A 19607-nucleotide genomic window follows, 5' to 3' on the forward strand; every position below is an offset into this window, starting at 1 on the left:
ATACGCTTCAGGTTACATATGCTTCAGGTTTTTACCCAGGACAAAAATTAGAGGAGGGAATGTACAGTGGTACCTAAGTACTTAAATTATTCCGGAGGTCCATTCTTAACCTGAAACTGTTCTTAACCTGAAGCACCACTTTAGCTAATGGGGCCTCCTGCTGCCGCAGAGTTACAGACTCTGCTAACCCAGAAATAGTACCTCGGGTTAAGAACTTTGCTTCAGGATGAGGACAGAAATCGTGCTCCAGCGGCGCAGCGGCAGGCCCCATTAGCTAAAGTGGTGCTTCAGGTTTAGAACAGTTTCAGGTTAAGAACGGACCTCCGGAACAAATTAAGTACTTAGGTACCACTGTACATTCCCTCCTCTAATTTTTGTCTTGGGTAAATTTGCAGGAACCATTATTAAAGCTAGTATTTTTAAGCACATGGAAGAACAAGCCATGTTGAGGAAGAATCAGCATGGTTTCTGCAATGAGAGGTCCTGCCTCACTACAGTATAGCCTTTTATAATTCTTGTGTGTGTCTCAATAAACACATGGACAGGGGGTGATCTGATAGACACGAGAGGTTGCATCCAGTGCTAGTCATACTCAGACCCATTGAAATTAATGGGCACGACTAACTTACCGTATTTTTCGCCCTATAGGACGCACTTTTCCCCCTCCAAAAATGAAGGGGAAATCTGGGTGCGTCCTATGGGGCGAATGCAGGCTTTCGCTGAAGCCTGGAGAGCGAGAGGGGTCGGTGCGCACCGACCCCTCTCGCTCTCCAGGCTTCAGGAAGCTCTGTGCAACCCTCGGGAGACCGGCTCCGAGGGTTGCGCAGAGCTGCCTGCAGTCCCCGGCTCAGCACAGCTCTGCGCGGCCATCGGGAGCGGGGCGCTAAGTCCCGCCCGCTCCGGATGGCGGTGCAGAGCTGCCTGCCGTCCCGGGATCAGCGCACTTCTCCCCATCGCCAGCCCCACAAGCTCGGGGGACAGCGGGGAGGCAGAGCGTGCCTTCCCACTGTTCCCCGACCTGGTTCTTCCAGCCCCGCACCTGGGGGGGAAATAACATTTTTTTTTCTTTATTTCCCCCCCAAAAAACTAGGTGCGTCCTATGGGCCGGAGCGTCCTATGGGGCGCAAAATACGGTACATCTATTAATTCCAAAGGAGCTGAGTTTCTGACCTCCTCCAGTTTATCCTTGCAACCTCCTTGCAAGACAGGGTAGACTTCATTTGATTTATTATATTTTTATCCCGCTTTCTTTCACGTGAATCCCAAAGTGGCTTGCAAAAAATAAATAACAATAACATAATGGAACACAATAGAACATCACAAATACAGCATAAGTCATGTAGAACAATTAACAAATCACCAGCAAAACAATTTCAACACTGTTAAGGTTGCCTGGTGAACTTCCTGGCTGAGCCTAGATTCAGAGACAGCTGCTTAATGACTGCTGTGGTTTGATACTCTGCCTGCTCTTCCCCCTGTTTTTCCTGTCCAGAAGAGCGAGAAGGAGGGAAGAGAAAGCGGAGGAAAGCAACTAAACGGAAGCGGGACGGGAAATGCCAGGAGGAGGAGGAAGGGCCCTTGGCTTGCGACCTCAAGCTGGATGACACGCTCGACCGGACTTTGGAAGACGGGGCGAAGCAGCACAACCTGACAGCTGTCAACGTGCGAAACATCCTCCATGTGAGTGTGAAGGTGGTGGCGCCGGTGTGGATGGGGATGCAAGCAAACACCTTGGGATGGCACCGCTGATCTTGCTGATCACAGCCTTGAAAATGAGGCAGGACCTTCCACAAGGTGGTTTCCCTTTCTCCCTCGGAAATCGCCTATGGTCGCTGTGGCGTTTGCCCTGCTAAGTGACATCCTGCTGGGTCATAAGGAAAGGGTTAAATGAGTGTGAAGTGATTGGCAAGTGGGAACCCAAGGGGAGGAGTTAGAGTTAGAGATGTTAAGGGTCAGTCAGGTGTTAGAGAAGAGAGAGGGAGGATAGGTTTGTGGGTTGGGATAGTTTGATGTGAGAGAGTGAGAGAATCTGTTTAGAGGAGTCACATAGGGGTTTTTGAATGCTTTATGTAGTTTTGTAGTAGTTTTATGTAGTTTTGTAGTAGTTTTGTAGTAGTTTTTCAATTTGATTGTTCTGCATGGGACAATGACAATAAAGATATCGTATATCGTATAGACAGTTGGGATAATCAGTTAGAAGTTATTAGGAAGGTATAGGCCGGTGAAGAAACTAAGATTAAGAAACTGACAAGAAAAATCATCTGAAACCATAAACTTGTCAGTGCTTATAAAATAAACTTGTTTATTTGGTTTAATGTTAACAACTGTCTGGACTCCGTGTGTACCCGAGAGAAACGGGTTGGTGGCAGCGGGGGAGCAATCACAGTGGTGGCACAGGGATCAATAGACCGTCAAACGTCCGGTGACCCTGTGTGATTGCCACAGTCACCTCCAGCAATTAGTACTGGACCATGAGCTGCTTGGAGGGGCTTTGTGGACATTACTTCTGTGCCCACTGCATTGGGGACCCATTGCTTTATTTCCATGTTTGACTCAGCCCAGGTTATTCCGTCGACAAGACTATGCCATGGGTGGAGCAAACTGGAAAACTTTTTTTTTGTCTTTCCCACTCCAGGAAGTGATAACGAATGAGCATGTCGTCGCCATGATGAAAGCAGCCATCAGTGAGACGGAGGACATCCCCATGTTCGTAAGTTCCTCCCTCAGTAGGGAAGCTGGGAATCGGCTTCTCCCTTGGCCAAGAAGGGAAGTGTGCACTAGAAGGAAAAAGCCTGGTCAAATTTTGTACAATTTCTAATGGAAATGTTCTTTCTCTCTCTTCCTCCCTTTAGGAGCCAAAGATGACTCGCTCCAAGCTGAAGGAGGTGGTGGAGAAGGGAGTGGTGAGTTGGTATTTGGAAGCACTGCTGCCTCTGGCCGTGGAAGCAGAGCTTGTACATTGTGGCTCGTAGCCATTAATAGATGCCCTTATCCTCCATAACTTCGCCAAGTTCTCTTTTAAAGCCTTCCCCGTTGGTGGCCGTCCCTGCCTCCTCTGGGAGTGGGTTTCGTAGTTTAACTATATGCAATGTGAAGAAGCCCTTTATCTTATCTCTCCTAAATACGATATATACGATACAATATCTTTATTGTCATTGTCCCATACACAACAATGAAATTGAAAAACTACATAAAACATTCAAAAACCCCTAAAAACTCTGAAACCCCATTTTAAAATACAGTATACTATACTATAAAACCCCTAAAAACTCTGAAACCCCATTTTAAAATACACTATACTATACTATAAAATACACTATACTAAAAAATACACTATACTATAGAGACCCCTCATGTTGCGTTTAGAACCAGAATTGCATTTGCGTAGAAACTGTTTCTCAGACGGCTAGTCCTAGTCTTTATAAGCCTGTACCTTCTTCCAGAAGGCAGAAGCTGAAAGAGATCATTTCCGGGGTGCACACTATCCTGCACTATCTCTGCCGCTTTCTTATGGCACCTGGCAGCATAGATTTGATCTAAGGTGGGAAGAGTGCACCCAATTATTCTCTCTGCAGTCTTTACAACCCTGGATAGCATTGTTTTTTCCTTGGCCGTGCAGCTCCCAAACCACACACACAGACCCTAAATCTTCCAACGTTCAGCTTCGTCGGAGTTCGAGTGTTATGAGAGAGGGTGAGAAACTTGCAGATTATCCCATCCCTGACTTCCATACAAGGCTCATGATCATTGGAAGAGAATTGAGGGATTCTTGTCCCTTCACCAGCAACTTCCCATGCCACTGGGATTCTTCCCCTCCCCACCCCAACATTACCTTGCCATGAAGTCCCATTTCTGCAACTCACTTGAGTTGCGGGGGGTTTCTAGTTGTTGACCCCCTTAATCTCGACCGGCCCTAAAAGAGGTTATTGATTATAGGGAGGATATTGTAGCTGCGTATCTTAATATTCTGTCCCCTCGTTCCTCAAACCTTTATTCTAATGCATTTGATAAAAGTGGAGCCTCCAGAGAGGAGTGCAAGTTAGATGGATAGATGAAATGGGAAGTGGGGCAATGAGTAAGGAAACTCATACACTTTATTCCATTGGTGTTTTATGACAGAGGCGCTGTTAAAATGGTTTTGTTTCCTCAGGTTATTCCAACGTGGAATATTTCTCCAATCAAAAAGGCGAATGAAATCAAGGTACTCTGTGGGCGCTGCTAATTAAATAACTTGGTGGCATTTTGTTTTCATGCTTCAGTTTCGTGTTTTATTTTTTTTTAAAGACCTTACGGGCAGATTTGTTACTCATTTTTGGAAGCAGGGAGTGGGGGGGGGAAGGATTGGGACTTGGGGCTCTAGCCAGCTAAGTCCTGCTTAGAGTGCACACATTGAAATCAGTGGACTTAATCATGCTGTTGAGTGCAATGGATTTACTCTTAAGTAGGGCTTAGCAGGACACAGCCCTTGATGAACCGGTAGAATGGCCTCTAGGACTGTTCTTTTATTTCTTAACTCCTCTCTCCTAGAAGTCATGAGGACTAGAATCTCCCTTTGTTTGTTTGTTTTTAAAAAGTTCTTAGGATTTTGCTGGAGCTTCCTGGTTTCCAGGTCTGAGGCCATGCGTGCTCTGATGGCAGCATGGTTTTGAGCATAGCTAACTGTGAGGGAGAAACAGAGTCACAGCGCTATTGATGTGCTGTTGTAAGACTATTGTGTGAACACACCCAAAGGTATAAAGGTCCATTTTCATCCTTCCTTATCAGTAACCATGAGCCTGCTCTGTGCTCAGCCTTCCTAGCTTTTCATTTTTGAAAATCTGCCGGCACCCCTAATTTGTTCCCTAAAAGTTCCCTTTGTGGGTCTTGTTTCCTCCCCCTCCTCTTTGTGTAACTTCAGTCTCCCTTTTGCAGCCCCCTCAGTTTGTGGATATTCCCCTCGAGGAAGACGATTCCTCGGATGAAGAGTACCAGCCGGAGGAGGAAGAGGAGGATGAGACAGCAGAGGAGGTATTAATAATAATAACAAAAATAATAATATCCCCCTCCCATCTGACTGGGTTGCCACAGCCACTCAGGGCGGCTTCCAATACACTATAAAAACACAACCGTATACAGTCATACCTCTTGTTATGTTTGCTTCATGATACGTTTTTTCAGGTTGTGTCCCGCGGCGACCCAGAAGTACTGGAAAGGGTTACTTCTGGAGTTACTTCTGGGTTTTGCCACTCACGCATGCGCAGACATGCAGAATGACGTCATGCGCAGAAGTGGTGAATGGCAACCTGCCTGTGTGCAGACATGGGTTGCGTTCCTTTCAGGTTGCGAACAGGGCTCCGGAACGGATCCTGTTTGCAACCAGAGGTACCACTGTATAGGTATATTTATATATGTGTGTATGTGTATAGTCCACAATGTATGCACATTTAACTTGTGTGCGTTCAGCTTTATGCGTGTGGCGAAATAAAAATTAAAAGGGGGCAGGTTTCCAGGAAAAATAACTGGCAGTCCCACCCACCATTGAACCCAAAGCATTTTGACCACACTCAGTTTTGGCTTTCGGCGTGATCCCTAGAATGTAACCTCCACGTTAGTTGTGGACTTGCTGTATCTGTGTATTGGCAAATTGGACTGCAGTGCTGTTGGCTGTTACAGTCTGTTTACACTGCTAGGCTTTCAGCTGGTGGGCTGGGCCAGTGTTGCTCAGCTTAAAGAGTCCTTCATGTCACTCATACACTTTTGTGGCCCATCCTAAAGCAGAAGCACTATGATAACACTTTAAACGGCCATGGCTTCCCACAAAGAATTTTGGGAGCTGCAGCTTGTTAAGGATGCTGAGAGTCGTTAGGAGACCCCCCTATTCCCCTCCCAGACCTACAGTTCCCAGAGTGGTTTAACAATCAATCCCTCTTCCCAGGGAACTTTGGGCCCTAGTTATGACTGTACAAACCCGAATTGCAAGGGGATACTTGCATGATGGAATGCTCCGGCCCAATGCCACGCAATAGAACATTCCTGTAATCAGAATGCTGGTATGTCAGAGAGAAGGCTAGACCCTTCTCCTGGTCATATGACAGCAGAGGATCGGTGTGTGAATGTTTGCTCAATTGTCAAAGTGACCCACAGAGGATTGGCTGCTTCTGGATCTCTCCCCCCCCCCCGCATTGGAAATAATTCCCTACCCCTGCCCTAGTTTTTTTTGTTTTTTTAAAAAATGTGCAGAGTGGGAGCCACCCCCAAGAAAGCACTGCTGCCAGTCCTTGTTAGCGATATGTGCAGAGACTGAGGAGTGGAGCTTTGTCTGATGATGCAAGCCGCCTTGGAGGGGAATAATACGAACCTCATCTGTCACCTTTGGTGTCTGTTCATTCTTTGGTGTGGTTTCCCAGTGCTAAAGGTGAACTGCAGAGAAGAGATTTGATCACTCCTTTCTCGTTACTTTATGCTCCTCACTTTTGCACAGAGCTTGATGGAGAGTGATGTGGAAAGCACATCGTCATCGCCACGGGGAGCCAAACGGTCTCGTTCAAGGCGATCCTCCGATATGATAGAGACTGACGAGGAGGCAGCTATGCCAGCGGAAGTAAGAAGGGCGCTATCTCTCTCTCTCCTAGGCTGACATTGGGGCTAGTCCAGGGGTCAGCAACCCTCGGCTCCGGAGCCGCATGTGGCTCTTTTACACCTTTGCCACGGCTCCGGGGCGGATACTAGCGAGGGGAGGAGGCGCATTGTGCGCCCCGACACTCCCCACTGTGGTGGCCGCTGTACTGGCTGTGACGTTGCATGGGGGCGGTGCGTGCGTTAGTCACGCACCGTCCCGACATCACCTTCCCGCCCACCCGCTACATTGAAAGGGGGCATGTACGCTGGTCACTGCATTGAAAGGGGGCATGTACGCTGGTCACTGTTATGAAGGGGAGTGAAGAACACACACACACACAAAAAGGTAACTTGTTAATTTAACGTTTATTTCTATGAGGAGGAGTAATTCTGAGGGGTCAAACAAAGAAATAATAAAAAGTGACAAAAAAGTTATTTTTATAATGATGAGTTTTGCGGCTCCCAGTTTTTTTTTCTTCGGAAACGGGTCCAAGTGGCTCTTTTTGTCTTAAAGGTTGCAGACCCCTGAGCTAGTCAATTATCTGCAAGCATCGCATCTGTTGGAAGCCAGGACTTTAGCTACCTTATTTATGTTATAAAAATATTTAGGTCTTGCTATTCATTGGTTTACAGCAGTCATATGTCATAACTGTAGTCCATGTGCTGATAAACTCTGAGGCTGGATCACTGCAATGTGCTGCTCGTGGGACTACCCTTGGGCTTGGTTCAGAAGCTCTAGCAGGTGCAAAATGCAGTGGCCAGATTGCCAACTACACGTGGCACCATTGTTAAAGCATCTGCACTGGCTGCCCATCTACTACTGAGCCAGGTGCAAGGTCCTTGTATAATAATACTAATAATACTAATAACACTAATAATAATTTATTAGTTATACCCCGCCCATTTGGCTGGGTTTCCCCAGCCACTCTGGGCAGCTTCCAATAGAATATTAAAATACAATAATCTATTAAACATTAAAAGCTTCCCTAAACAGGGCTGCCTTTAGATGTCTTCTAAAAGTCTGGTAGTTGTTTTTCCTCTTTGACATCTGATGGGAGGGTGTTCCACAGGGCGGGCGCCACTACCAAGAAGGCCCTCTGCCTGGTTCCCTGTAACTTGGCTTCTCGTAGCGAGGGAACCACCAGAAGGCCCTCGGTGCTGGACCTCAGTGTCCGGGCAGAACGATGGGGGTGGAGTCGCTCCTTCAGGTATACTGGACCAAGGCTGTTTAGGGCTTTAAAGGTCAGCAGCAACACTTTGAATTGTGCTCGGAAACTTATTCATTTACATCTTAGCAGTGCTATTTTTCTAGAAAAAGAGGTGCCGGAACTCTTCCTGAACACCTCCCTTGTTCCCTTATGATGACAATGGCGCCCTCATTTTCCAGCTGAAAAAAGCCTTGGGTCTAGGGTGCCTGAGGGACCCCTGGTACCCTTGTGTATCCCATCTCGACTGCTGAAGTCATCTGAGCAATGGTGAGGCTCATTTGACAATGACAAGCGCCATCAGCCCAGTGTTGCAGCCAGGCTGTTTTCTCCTACGTCCTTAGGGCTTTGTTTTGTCTGTCCTTAATGCACCACCAGAGGGAAGGGATGGCATGAAAGCTGTAGAAATCGAATGGGGTTAAACATGGCCCTCTTCCTTTGCTCTCTCTAACCAGGCGGAGAAAGCCTCCGCTGCCCCACTTCAGCGGCACATCAGTGCTGAAGTCGTCCCGATGGGCCCCCCGCCACCCCCCCAACCCAAGCAGAGCAAGGACAGCACCTTCATGGAGAAGCTCCACGCGGTGGATGAGGAGCTGGCCTCCAGCCCAGTGTGTATGGACGCCTTCCAGGTAATCTCAGGGGCTCTCTGGTTCCTCCAAAGGGTTCGCTTCCTTTCTGCAACACCTTGCTTGCTTTGGTTCTTGCGGGGAGAGTAAGAGTAAGAGCGAGTTGATCTAGTCAAAGTCCACCCCACCCCATCCATTTGTGTTTCTTATTTTCATTCGTTTGGGGTCTTTGTGGACTGGATTGGGACAGCAGGGTAAGTTTCAAGCTAGGAATGCACCAGAGTTCAGATGCCCTGATCAGCTGTGGAGCTCAACTGGGTGGTGATGTCTCTTGGCTTAGCCTGCCTCGCAGGGGCATTGTGAAGCTGGAATAGGGTAGAACCTCCAATTCTGAGTTCTCCCCATTTTCTTTTTTCCTTTTCTTTTTTAATCTACCATATTGGCTCGAATATAAGCCGCACCTGCAAATAAGCCGCACCTTTAAAATTCAAGGGAGGAAAAGAAAAAAAGACAATGTCTGAATATAAGCCGCCCCCTTAAAATTCCGCAGGCACCCACACCCGTAAATGGCAAATGTAGATGAAAATCCTACAGCGATATCGTAAAAGCCAGTTTTTGTAAGGTTGCAAATTTAAGCAGCACTTTAACTTTTCAGTCGGAATTTGGGGGAAAAAAAAGTATGGCTTATATTTGGGCCAATACGGTATTTTCTTTTAATTTTTTGTTAAAAAAGCTTGATATTTGAAGTTTATGTCTGTATACTGTTTTTTTTAAAATTCTTTCAAGCATATATATACAGTGGTGCCTCGCAAGACGAAATTAATACGTTCCGCGAGTCTCTTCGTCTTGCGGTTTTTTCATCTTGCGAAGCACGGCTATTAGCGGCTTAGCGGCTATTAACAGCTTAGCGGCTATTAACGGCTTAGCGGCTATTAACGGCTTAGCGGCTATTAACAGCTTAGCGGCTATTAGCGGCTTAGCGGCTATTAACGGCTTAGCGGCTTTAAGAAAAAGGAAACAAACTCGCAAGAACTCGCAAGACGTTTCGTCTTGCGAAGCAAGCCCATAGGGAAATTCGTCTTGCGGAACGACTCAAAAACGGAAAACTCTTTCGTCTAGCGAGTTTTTCGTCTTGCGAGGCATTCGTCTTGCGAGGTACCACTGTGTGTGTGTGTGTGTGTGTGTGTGTGTATATATATATATATATGGATAGGGCGGAACCTCCATATATGCCTTCCCTTATTCCTTGGAGGAAGGTGCAGTGTGTTTGTGCAATATATTGATTGTTGAATGTGGACTGATGACGTGCTGTCCTAGTAGTTCCTACCCAGTCAGTCTTCCTATTCTATTGAATTTATCTTCTGTGTCCCCTCTAAGGAGTTCAAGATGCTCCTTTAGTTCTCATAACAGACCGTGACGGGCCTTAGTGGCCTTGCATGGCTGTGGGGAGGATTTGAACCTGAGTCTTTCCCACTCCTGTCACCTGAGATTCCGGCCTCTTCACCGCAAAGGCTCTTCTCTGCCCCATGATGCTGGAGAATCTGTCAGAGCTGCTCAGAGCCCTTCCTCCTTTCCTCCGTTCCTCTCCAGCCTCTGGAGGACAGCTTGATTGCCTTGCGCACCCGGTCGAAGAGGCCCCTGAAGGACGTGCCCCTCGGCCAGTTGGAAGCTGAGCTCCGTGCCCCAGACATCACCCCGGACATGTACGACCCCAACACGGCAGACGACGAGGAGTGGAAGACGTGGCTGGGTGGCCTCATGAACGACGATGTGGGAAATGAAGGCATGTTCCATTTACTTGGGGTGTGTGGGTGGGACACTAGATTTGACCTGTGTTTTTGTGGGAGGAGCAGTATCTTGAAAATACCATATTTCCCCGTGTATAAGACTAGGTTTCCCCCCTTAAAAATAAAGTCAAAGATTAGGGGGTGTCTTATACACAGATACATATCCCCCCCCCCATTTTCTTAAATCTGAGCCCTCAGAAATAGTGTGTGTCTTATACATGGGGGCAAGGGACGCGGGTGGTGCTTTGGGTTAAACCACAGAACCTAGGACTTGCCGATCAGAAAGTCGGCGGCTCGAATCCCCGTGACGGGGTGAGCTCCCGTTGCTTGGTCCCTGCTCCTGCCAAGCTAGCAGTTCGAAAGCACGTCAAAGTGCAAATAGATAAATAGGTGCTGCTCTGGCGGGAAGGTAAACGGCGTTTCCGTGCGCTGCTCTGGTTCGCCAGAAGCGGCTTAGTCATGCTGGCCACATGACCCGGAAGCTGTACGCTGGCTCCCTTGGCCAATAAAGCGAGATGAGCACCGCAACCTGAGTCGGCCACGACTGGACCTAATGGTCAGGGGTCCCTCTACCTTTTATACATGGGGGCGTCTTATAGATGCAAAAATACGGTATTTCACAGAATCGTAGGTTTGGAAGGGACCCCAAGGGTCATCTGCTCCATCCCCCTGCAGTGCAGTAATGGTCATTCTGTTCCCTGGAAGCAAAGGCTCCTCCTCCTCTTGGCTAAAAAGCATTTTCTCTTCCAGACGAGGCTGACGACGACGACGACCCCGAGTACAACTTCCTGGAGGATCTTGACGAGCCAGACACGGAGGACTTCAGGAATGACCGTGCCGTGAGGATCACGAGTACGTTCTCTGCCTACTTTGGTCTGGCTGTTTCATCGCTGCCTGTGTTCGAATTCGTTGGTTAAGCGGCCATAGAGCATCTGCTTTGCACGCAGAAGGTCCCAGGTTCTAGCCCCAGAATCTCCAGACAGGGCTGGGAAGAGAAGCCCGTCTGAAATCCTGGAGAACCGCTGTCCAACTCTGTAGAGTCAGTACAGAGCTAGATGGTCTCACTCAGTATAAGGCAGCATTCATATGTTGAGTCCATCATACTGGAGACCCAGGTGGTGGTTGTTATTGGTGCACCTTTTCTCCAGAAGTTTGAGGCATGCCGTATTTGAAAAGCCAACCAATTTCTTTATAATGAGGTGGTAGCTTCCTGCACTTTGCTAATTGTGTTAAGGCGTTTAAGAAATAGTAGGGTATGGTGCTGATTCGCAGGCTGAATCCCTCTTGTTTTGTATCTTGCAGAGAAAGAAGTTAATGAGCTGATGGAGGAGCTGTTTGAGACGGTAAGGCTCTCAGCTGCCCTTGTATATATTGTATATTGCCCTTGTATTTTTCACTCCATAAGACGCACTTTTTCCCTCCTAAAAAGCAAGGGGAAATGTGTGTGCGTCTTATGGAGTGAATGCAGGGGGGAGGCAGGCAGGAAAAGCCCCCAAGAGCCCTGCACAAGCTCCATGCGGCTCTTGGGGGCTTTTCCCTGAGGAGGGAGAAGGGACTGACTGGCTGCATCAGTCCCTTCTCCCACCTCGTAATAAAGCCTGCAGGAGCCGCGCGCTCCTTAAAGGGTGCGCAGCTCCTGTGGGCTTTTGCGGGAGATGGGGAATACTCCCAGAACTTGTCGGGGCTGGAGGGGGAAGCCCGATAAGCTCCTGAGCAGCTCTGGGGTAGCCCGCGAAGCCTCCGCAGGGCAGTGGGATGAAGGGCTCGCTGCCGCCCTGCGGAGGCTTCGTGGGCTACCCCTGAAGCCAGAACAGCTAGAGAGAGTGCTGTGCAGCGCTCCCTCTAGCTGTTTTAGCTTCCGCCTTAGCGGCGCAAAGCGTCCGCAGGGCAGTGGGGAGCCTTCATCCCGCTGCCCTGCAGAGGCTTCACATGGCTATCCCTGGCTTTTGCGAGAGGTGGGGGAAGGGACAGAGCACGGCAAAAGCCAGGGATAGCTGCGCTCCCTTTACAGAGCCACGTGGAGTATGTGTGTGGCTCTTGGGGGCTGCCCTTCTCCCTCCTCGGGGAAAAGCCCCCAAGAGCCACACACACACTCCACACAGCTTGTGAAAGGGAGCGCTGAGCAGAGCCTGGGATGCAACAGGCTCTGCTCAGCGCTCCCTTTAAATAATATTTTTTTTCTTGAATACCCCGTCTAGAAACTAGGTGTGCCTTATGATCAGGTGCGCCTTATGGAGTGAAAAATACAGTAAATTCCTAGCCCTTTGAGAAACTTGCTAATGCAAAAATTAAAAAAAGAGGAAGTACAGTCGACTCACAACTTAATTCGCTCGATGGCGAGTTTTTTTGCACCCAGTGGCTGCACAAATTAAAACACATGCAAGGCAGAGCATTCAAAAGCTGCTTCTGTGCTTTCCTTGCTGTGGAAAGAGCTTTTAAGCTCTCCTCCTGCTGCTGCTTACTGGGCTCTGGGAAGGTGTGTGAGAACCTCCCAGAGCCCAGTAAGCAAAGCAGAGAGCTTCAAAGCTCTCCGCCTTGCATTGAGGGCAAGGCCTGCTAGGTGTGCTGGCTTTGGAAAGGTAGGGATGGTTGTTCACGGACAATTCTGGGGTTCTGATTATATACAATTTATGCGCAACTCCAGAAAACGTAACTGCTGCGCAAGTTGCAAGGCATTGCCTCTTAAATGTAAGGAAGATGGGCTGAATTTTCATTGGCGCTCTGGTAGTGGGTGCCCTTCTGTGCCAGCTGAGTCTTGGTTGATTTCTCCAAGCCCTTTCTGCCCCTGGCTGTGCCACTGACTTGGCCCGTGTGTTTCTGCTTCAGTTTCAGGATGAGATGGGCTTCTCCAACGTAGAGGATGAAGGGCCAGAGGACGAGGACAGTGCTGCGGAGGCCCGGCCAAATTTTAACACTCCGCAGGTGCTCAGGTAGGATGGGCCGTTCTCGCCCTGCCCCAAGCCATTTTGTTCCCCCTCTGTTAGGGGGGAAGGCCATAGCTCAGGGAGAGAGCCTTCACTTTGCACACAGAAGGTCCCAGGTTCACTCCCAGGCATCTCCAAGTAGGACTGGGGAGGCTCCCTTCCTGAACCGCTGGAGAGCTGCTGCCAGTCAGTGCTGCCAGTAGGAAGATGGACCAGGGGGCTGGGAAGATTTCTGAGGACCAGACAGAGCCACTTTCAGCACCCTAGGCCTGAGGTTCTTAGCTGGACACATCCTGAAAAACAGGGAGGAAGTGTGGGAGAAAAAAAATCAGTTGACCAATAATTGACTTGAATGAACTTTTCAGAGACAGGAGAAGTGGCTGGCTAGGTGTAGTGGTTTGTGGGAAGGCGGTGGAGGGCTGGTCAGGATTCTGCCACGCAGTTCACCTTCTTGGTTGCTTCTTGGCCCAGGGAGAGGAGTGGGAAGGAGCTGCTGCAGCCACCCGTTTCTCCCCCTTCATCTTGCAAATGGGGTCTGGTGTGCATCTCCACCAAGGAGGCCGTGGGCAAGCCTCTTTGTCTATGGGGCAGGTTGGCTCAAAGGAAAGCTGACTCTGTTTGGGAAGGGAGGCAAAGGAACCGCTGGGCCTCCGCCATCCCTTCTAGGTTGAGCAGTACTGGAAGGGGGCGGCAAGACCAGCTCTGCCCAGCTACAGTCTGATAACCAGAGCGGGAATGTGTGTGTGGAAGGAAGGAAGGAAGGAAGGAAGGAAGGAAGGAAGGAAGGAAGGAAGGAAGAAAGAAAGAAAGAAAGAAAGAAAGAAAGAAAGAAAGAAAGAAAGAAAGAGGCTCCTTGCTTCTCCTGCATCAGACATTATCCTGATTTGGGGAAAGGGCATCTTCCCATGCTAGGCATCTCCTCATGGGCCTGTCCTTTGAACTTCCTAAGCTGCCTCTTGCTCCTGTGTGGCTGATAGAGCACATGAGAGGCACGTGGTGGCTTGCAGGTCCCTGTTTCATGTTGCCTTTGGCAAGCTGCTCTCTCTCTCACCCCCCTCCACCTTTCATCTGCAACGTGGAGAAGATGAGAGTGACCTACTGCACAGGGGCACTGTGCCGTGTCCCACTATGTCTTCTTCCCCGTGGCCTGTGCTGCGTCCCTTAAAAGCAAGCTTTGATGGTTCTTGCTTGGTTCTTCCGGGGACTTGGGACTGTCTGGGGAGCCTGAGTGCTGGATGATTTAGGACAGACGAAATGAAGGACCTCTTAACACTGTGAATAGCTATGGAGTCCCCCCCCCCCCTCAGGAGGCAGCAGCAGCCACCAACCTGAATGGCGTGAAAAGAGGATAAGAGCATCAGTGACTACTAGTGGCTGTGTTCTACCTCAGAGGCTGTACACCTCTGAACACCAGTTGCTGGGACTCAAAAGTGGAGAGAGTGATGGGCTTGGTTTGTGCTTGTGGGCGTTTCTTTCTTTCTTAGAGTGCTAGACTACATGGGCCTTTTGCCCAAGTGGTGTGCGGTCAGAGGACTAGGGGGACTAGGCTAGGCCCCTAAATGTTCCCCTGGCGTCTCTTTCCCAAACCCAGGAAGCTTCTGCCCAGCTTAGGGAGGTGCGATGCTCATGTGCGCAATGTCCCCTCCTCCAAATTGCTCTCACCAGCTGGCGCCTCTGGCCCTCAATGTTCCCCTACAGAAAATAATTCACTGCATGCCACTGCTTTTCGGGCTGATCCAACAGGGTTCCTCTGATGAGTAAGAGTGAGGGAGGAATCCGATTGGCCAGTGTGAGAAGCAGGAAGCTGGACTCGGTGGGACATTGGCCTGAGCTAGCAGCCGGGCTCTTCTGATTTTTGTGAGCAAACGTGACCTTGATTTGGACAAGAGCAGCCTAGTCCAGCCAAGTCCACAAACAGGGATCTCCTCTCCTGCGGTTTCCAGCAACCCATGTTCAGAAGCATGATTGCCTCTGACAGTGGATGCTGAGCCACCGCAACTCGGTGACCGAAGCTGAGATTGGTAGAATACTTACCTGGGTCTTCAGAGCCATCCTTTGACCCTGTGCAGGTTTGAGGAGCCCCTGGCCAACTTGCTGAACGAGCAGCACCGGACGGTCAAGGAGCAGCTGGAGCAGCTGCGCATGAAGAAGTCGGCCGCCAAGCTGCCCCAGGAAGCGGAGAGGCTGAAGCTCCGTGAGAAGCCGGTCCAAACCCTGGTGCTGGACGCTGGGCAGAAGAAGAGGCTGCAGCAGCAGATGCAACAGGTATTGTTTGGAAGGAAAAACAGCACCACGCCAGACGAGGAAGGGCTTTCTCTGCTGTCTCACATTTGCTTTCTCCCTTCTCTCTTTTTTATTTATTTTACATTCATATCCCGTCCTTGGAGTGGCTTGCTAAAATCAGTTCCTGTTCTGCCGCAGCCCTTGACCTCGCAGTCTAAAAAAACCCCAGTGTTTCCCAAACTTGGGTCTCCAGCTGTTTTTGGACTACAACTCCCATCATCCCTAGCTAGCAGGACCAACGTTCAGGGATGATGGGAACTGTAGTCCAAAAGCAGCCGGAGACCCACATTTTGGGAAACACTGGTCTAAAAAGTCATGGCCCATGAGGAAAAAGGGTTGGGGAGGGAAAGTCCACCTCCCGCCCCCCACTGTCCCCTTGGTCATGAGATGATGAGGAGGTTCCATCCTTTCCAAAAGGGTCATAGAGAGTTGAAGGTGGAAGTGCGAAGGAGCGGCAGCCTTTCACACTTCCTCCTTCAGCTCAGTGTGCTTTCCAAGGCTCAGATTACTTCCACTGGGTCTGACCTTTACCCGGATCCTTTGGGAAAGCGGAGCTTGTGTCTGCATGCGCTACTTCTATTGTGGGAACAGGGTGGGGTGGGGTGTCTGCAGTGCTTGCCCCAAAATCCAGATGGGGTGTGTGTGTCTGCAGAGGTTGCTGGCCTCCTGACCTGTGGCTATAGCACCCATTTCTGGTGGGCAGCAACTTGGATTCCTGCAGTGGGTTGTATTCTCGGGGACCCTTCTAACTCTTCAACTCTGATTTTTTTCCCCTCTGCTCGCAGCATGTGCAGCTCTTGACCCAGGCCTACCTTCTCAGCAGCTGCAACCCCAGCCTGAGCTCGGAGGCCAGCACCACACGGCTCTTTCTGGTAAGGAGTTTGGCTCAGCTTGACCACGGCAGTCCTTTCTGCTGCCGCACGTAGGACTGAGGCCATGCCTTCCCTCATCTCTGCTTTGTTCTGGTTGGGTTTGGGGCTTGTGTTGCAGAATAGCCAGAGTGTTACTAAATCAGAGGTGCCTTTCACACTTCAATGGGACTGGGTTTCCACAGCTTAGGGGCTTCCGCAGAGAATGCCCCCTCTCCCAGACTGCTGCTCTCCCCCATCCACCACCAGAGTTGGCCATAAGGACTAGCGACTTAGGGTTTTGTTTTGTTTCTTTTATACCTAAAAGCTAACTGGTGGTTTAGTATCCCACTGGGCTTTGGATGAATCTAAAGTACTTTGCAGCATGCAGCTGAGATATAATAAAAGGCAATCTGACTGAGATGGTATTTTGAAGTGTTTGGGGTTTGTGGGGCAACTGCAGCCGCAAAGGTTTTCCCTACCCCATTTCGTTCATCTCAGCTTTGATTCCCCGGTATCTCCACCATGCAAGCGCTAGTAAGGTTTAGCGTGAGAGAGGGCCGGCCTTACAATGAAGCAGTCAGGCAACAGATGCTGAGTTGTGTGTGTGGGGGGGGGGGGAGCGAACAGCTATGGGTGCCCTGCACTAGCCCCTTGAGTGCGGTGAAAGATCCAGTCCTTTCACCTGTATTGAAGTAACATTCAGCTACCAGTCTAGCTGGCTTCTGTCTAGGCTTCGTGGGAGGAGGGCGGCTCCTTGTCCTTCGTCTCAGGCAGCAAAATGTCTAGAGCTGGCCCTGCGCCCTGTCCAGCCCTGCAGTTTGGAAGCAGCCTCAGTGAAGGCTAATAATAATAATATATATATTTTTTATACCCCACCCTCTCCAGCCAGAGCCAGGCTCAGGGCGGCTAACACCAGTAAAATTACAATAAAAACATAATGGGGGTGGGGGAGAAAAAAAAAGGAAAGATTGAGAGGACAGAGGATTGACAGATGTATTTAGAGTTGCTAAAAACTTTTGGACATTGGGATGCAGAAAGGGGAGGTATGGGGAAGTCTGAGAAACACGGTTTATGAAAAAAGGTTATGAAATTATACGTGTTTGTATGTCTTTTTATATGTTTGTATTGTCTTAAAAAATTTGTAAAACCAATAAAAAATCTTATAAAAAGAAAAAAAAAGAAAAAAACCCAATTTAAAATATGGGTTAAAATACAGTTTAAAATGCAACCTCATTTTAATAGTAGCCCATAGATCAAAACCATAAGGGGAGGAAAACATAAGGGTCTGACTGAGTCCAAACCAAAGGCCAGGTGGAACAGCTCTGTCTTGCAGGCCCTGCGGAAAGATGTCAAGTCCCGCGGGGCCCTAGTCTCTTGGGACAGAGCGTTCCACCAAGTTGGGGCCTGTACTGAAAAGGCCCTGGCCCTAGTTGAGACCAATCTAACCAGCTTGCGACCTGGGACCTCCAAAGTGTTGTCATTTGTGGATCTTAAGGTCCTCCGCGGGGCATAAAACCCTCTGTAGGAGTAAGGCATGGCAGGCAGGGGGCGTCATTTTCTGGTTTGCCTCAGGCGGCAAAATGTCTTGGTCAGGCCCTGGGCTGAGAAGCCGTTGTGCCCCTTCACCCCCGGTTGCCTGCCGTTTCTTCCCTCTTCTCTTTTCATTTCATAGACTGAGCTGGATACTTTCGCTCAGAGCTCCGCCATCCTCCGCCAGCCCTTGGGGCCCAAATTCCAGACCACGTTTCAGCCGTGCAACTTGAAGGATGCCTTGCAGCTCATCAAGGACTTCGACTCGCACGTTAAGATCGAATGGAGCCCCCGCAAAGCGGTTAAGAAGAACGGTGTGTAACGGGGTCCCTTGGGCAGAGCCTCTGGAGTCAACTTTTAATTGTCTGTTTGAGGCATTTAGGTCTCGCCTTTCCTCTAAGGAGCTCATGGCGGTGTGTCCGGTTCTCCTCCCTCATATTGTTTTACCCTCACAACAACCCTGTGAGGTGGGTTAGGCTGAGAGATGGCGCTTGGCCCAAGGTCCCCCAGCGAGCTTCATGACTGAGTGGGGATTTGAACCCTGGTCTCACAGGTTCATACTTTGGAACTCTCTGCCGATTGACGTAAAGGCATGCGCCTTCGCTATTTCTGGTGCCTGCTAAGAAACACGTTTGTTTAGGCAATCCAGACATATAAAAGCTGATAGGTGTTTTAATCCTTTTTAGATTAACTTTATTTGAATTGCATTTTGGTTTTTTTTTAAAAAATGCCTGTTTCAAACAGATGTTTAACTGGTTTTCAATCACATTCAGTGCATCATTTGAAAAATAAGACTTTAGATTTAGCCTTATTGGAGTTCACCGATTGGGTCTGCATTGCTCCCGGACAGGAGGAAGGAAGTCAAATGACACTGAGGGTTGGTTCAGAGAAAGAGTTCTTTATTTCTGCTCTCCGGAACAGCAGAAAGGCACCTGCTTGGTGTGTCCGCAGCAAGTCCAAAGAAATGAGAAATTTCATGCAGTATATATATCCTCCAGGCACCTTCTCCCTCCTTCCCCAGGAATCCAACCACGTCAGCCTATACACGCAGGTTGACATCACATGTGTTCCTGCTCCGGTATTCTTAACCATAAAAGGGTATTCCTTCCTGTACTTCTGACCATAAAAGGGTATTCCTGTTCCTACTCTTATCTTGGGGCAAGAGGTCACCAACTCCAAGAACACACTCTGGCACTGTTCCCAGACTAGGTCTGTGCGTCAGGATGTGAGATAAGCCCTAGAGATGTCATCCCTACTTCTACTGGAACAGCCAAGGTCATCCCTTGCTGTGACTGATAAAGGAGAGAGTTTGTTTATACAGCTGTGTTCTTGTTATGCATTTGCTCAACAGCTCAAGCTGATGCATTTTAGAGTGCTCTCTTGGAGAGAGGGTATTCCTTCCTGTACTTCTGATCATAAAAGGGTATTCCTGTTCCTACTCTCATCTTGGGGCAAGAGGTCACCGACTCCAAGAACACACTCTGGCAATGTTCCCGGACTAGGTCTGTGCGTCAGGATGTGAGATAAGCCCTAGACATGTCATCCCTACTTCTACTGGAACAGCCAAGGTCATCCCTTGCTGTGACTGATAAAGGAGAGAGTTTGTTTATACAGCTGTGTTCTTGTTATGCATTTGCTCAACAGCTCAAGCTGATGCATTTTAGAGTGCTCTCTTGGAGAAAGAAGAAAAGGGGGGGGTGAGTCAGTTTTAAACTGACTGCACAGAAACCCATTCCTTCATAGAGCCATCTTGTCTGAAGGTGGCAACTAGACATTCTCTTTTGGCATCTGTAACCTTGGTTTAAGGAAACATTCGGCACCTAGCTTTTATATTTGAGTTTCTAACACTGCCTTGCAGATGGTC

At 49.1% G+C, this 19607-nt stretch overlaps 1 protein-coding gene across 1 annotated transcript in view; it reads left to right on the forward strand.

Annotated features, from left to right (window-relative positions):
- Window positions 1-19607, forward strand: part of GON4L (gon-4 like) — a 45859-nt gene that overhangs the window by 5824 nt on the left and 20428 nt on the right. Inside the window, exons 4-17 of the mRNA XM_081173953.1 lie at window positions 1493-1680; window positions 2636-2710; window positions 2853-2903; window positions 4151-4201; window positions 4912-5007; window positions 6461-6580; window positions 8258-8431; window positions 9959-10151; window positions 10906-11007; window positions 11458-11498; window positions 12982-13085; window positions 15149-15344; window positions 16148-16234; window positions 17886-18057. Coding sequence (XP_081030079.1) covers window positions 1493-1680; window positions 2636-2710; window positions 2853-2903; window positions 4151-4201; window positions 4912-5007; window positions 6461-6580; window positions 8258-8431; window positions 9959-10151; window positions 10906-11007; window positions 11458-11498; window positions 12982-13085; window positions 15149-15344; window positions 16148-16234; window positions 17886-18057 — 1650 coding nt within the window. The remainder of the gene's footprint in view (window positions 1-1492; window positions 1681-2635; window positions 2711-2852; window positions 2904-4150; window positions 4202-4911; window positions 5008-6460; window positions 6581-8257; window positions 8432-9958; window positions 10152-10905; window positions 11008-11457; window positions 11499-12981; window positions 13086-15148; window positions 15345-16147; window positions 16235-17885; window positions 18058-19607) is intronic.

The sequence above is a fragment of the Podarcis bocagei genome, assembly GCF_964188305.1.
Source record: "Podarcis bocagei genome assembly, chromosome: 16".
NCBI lineage: Eukaryota > Metazoa > Chordata > Lepidosauria > Squamata > Lacertidae > Podarcis > Podarcis bocagei.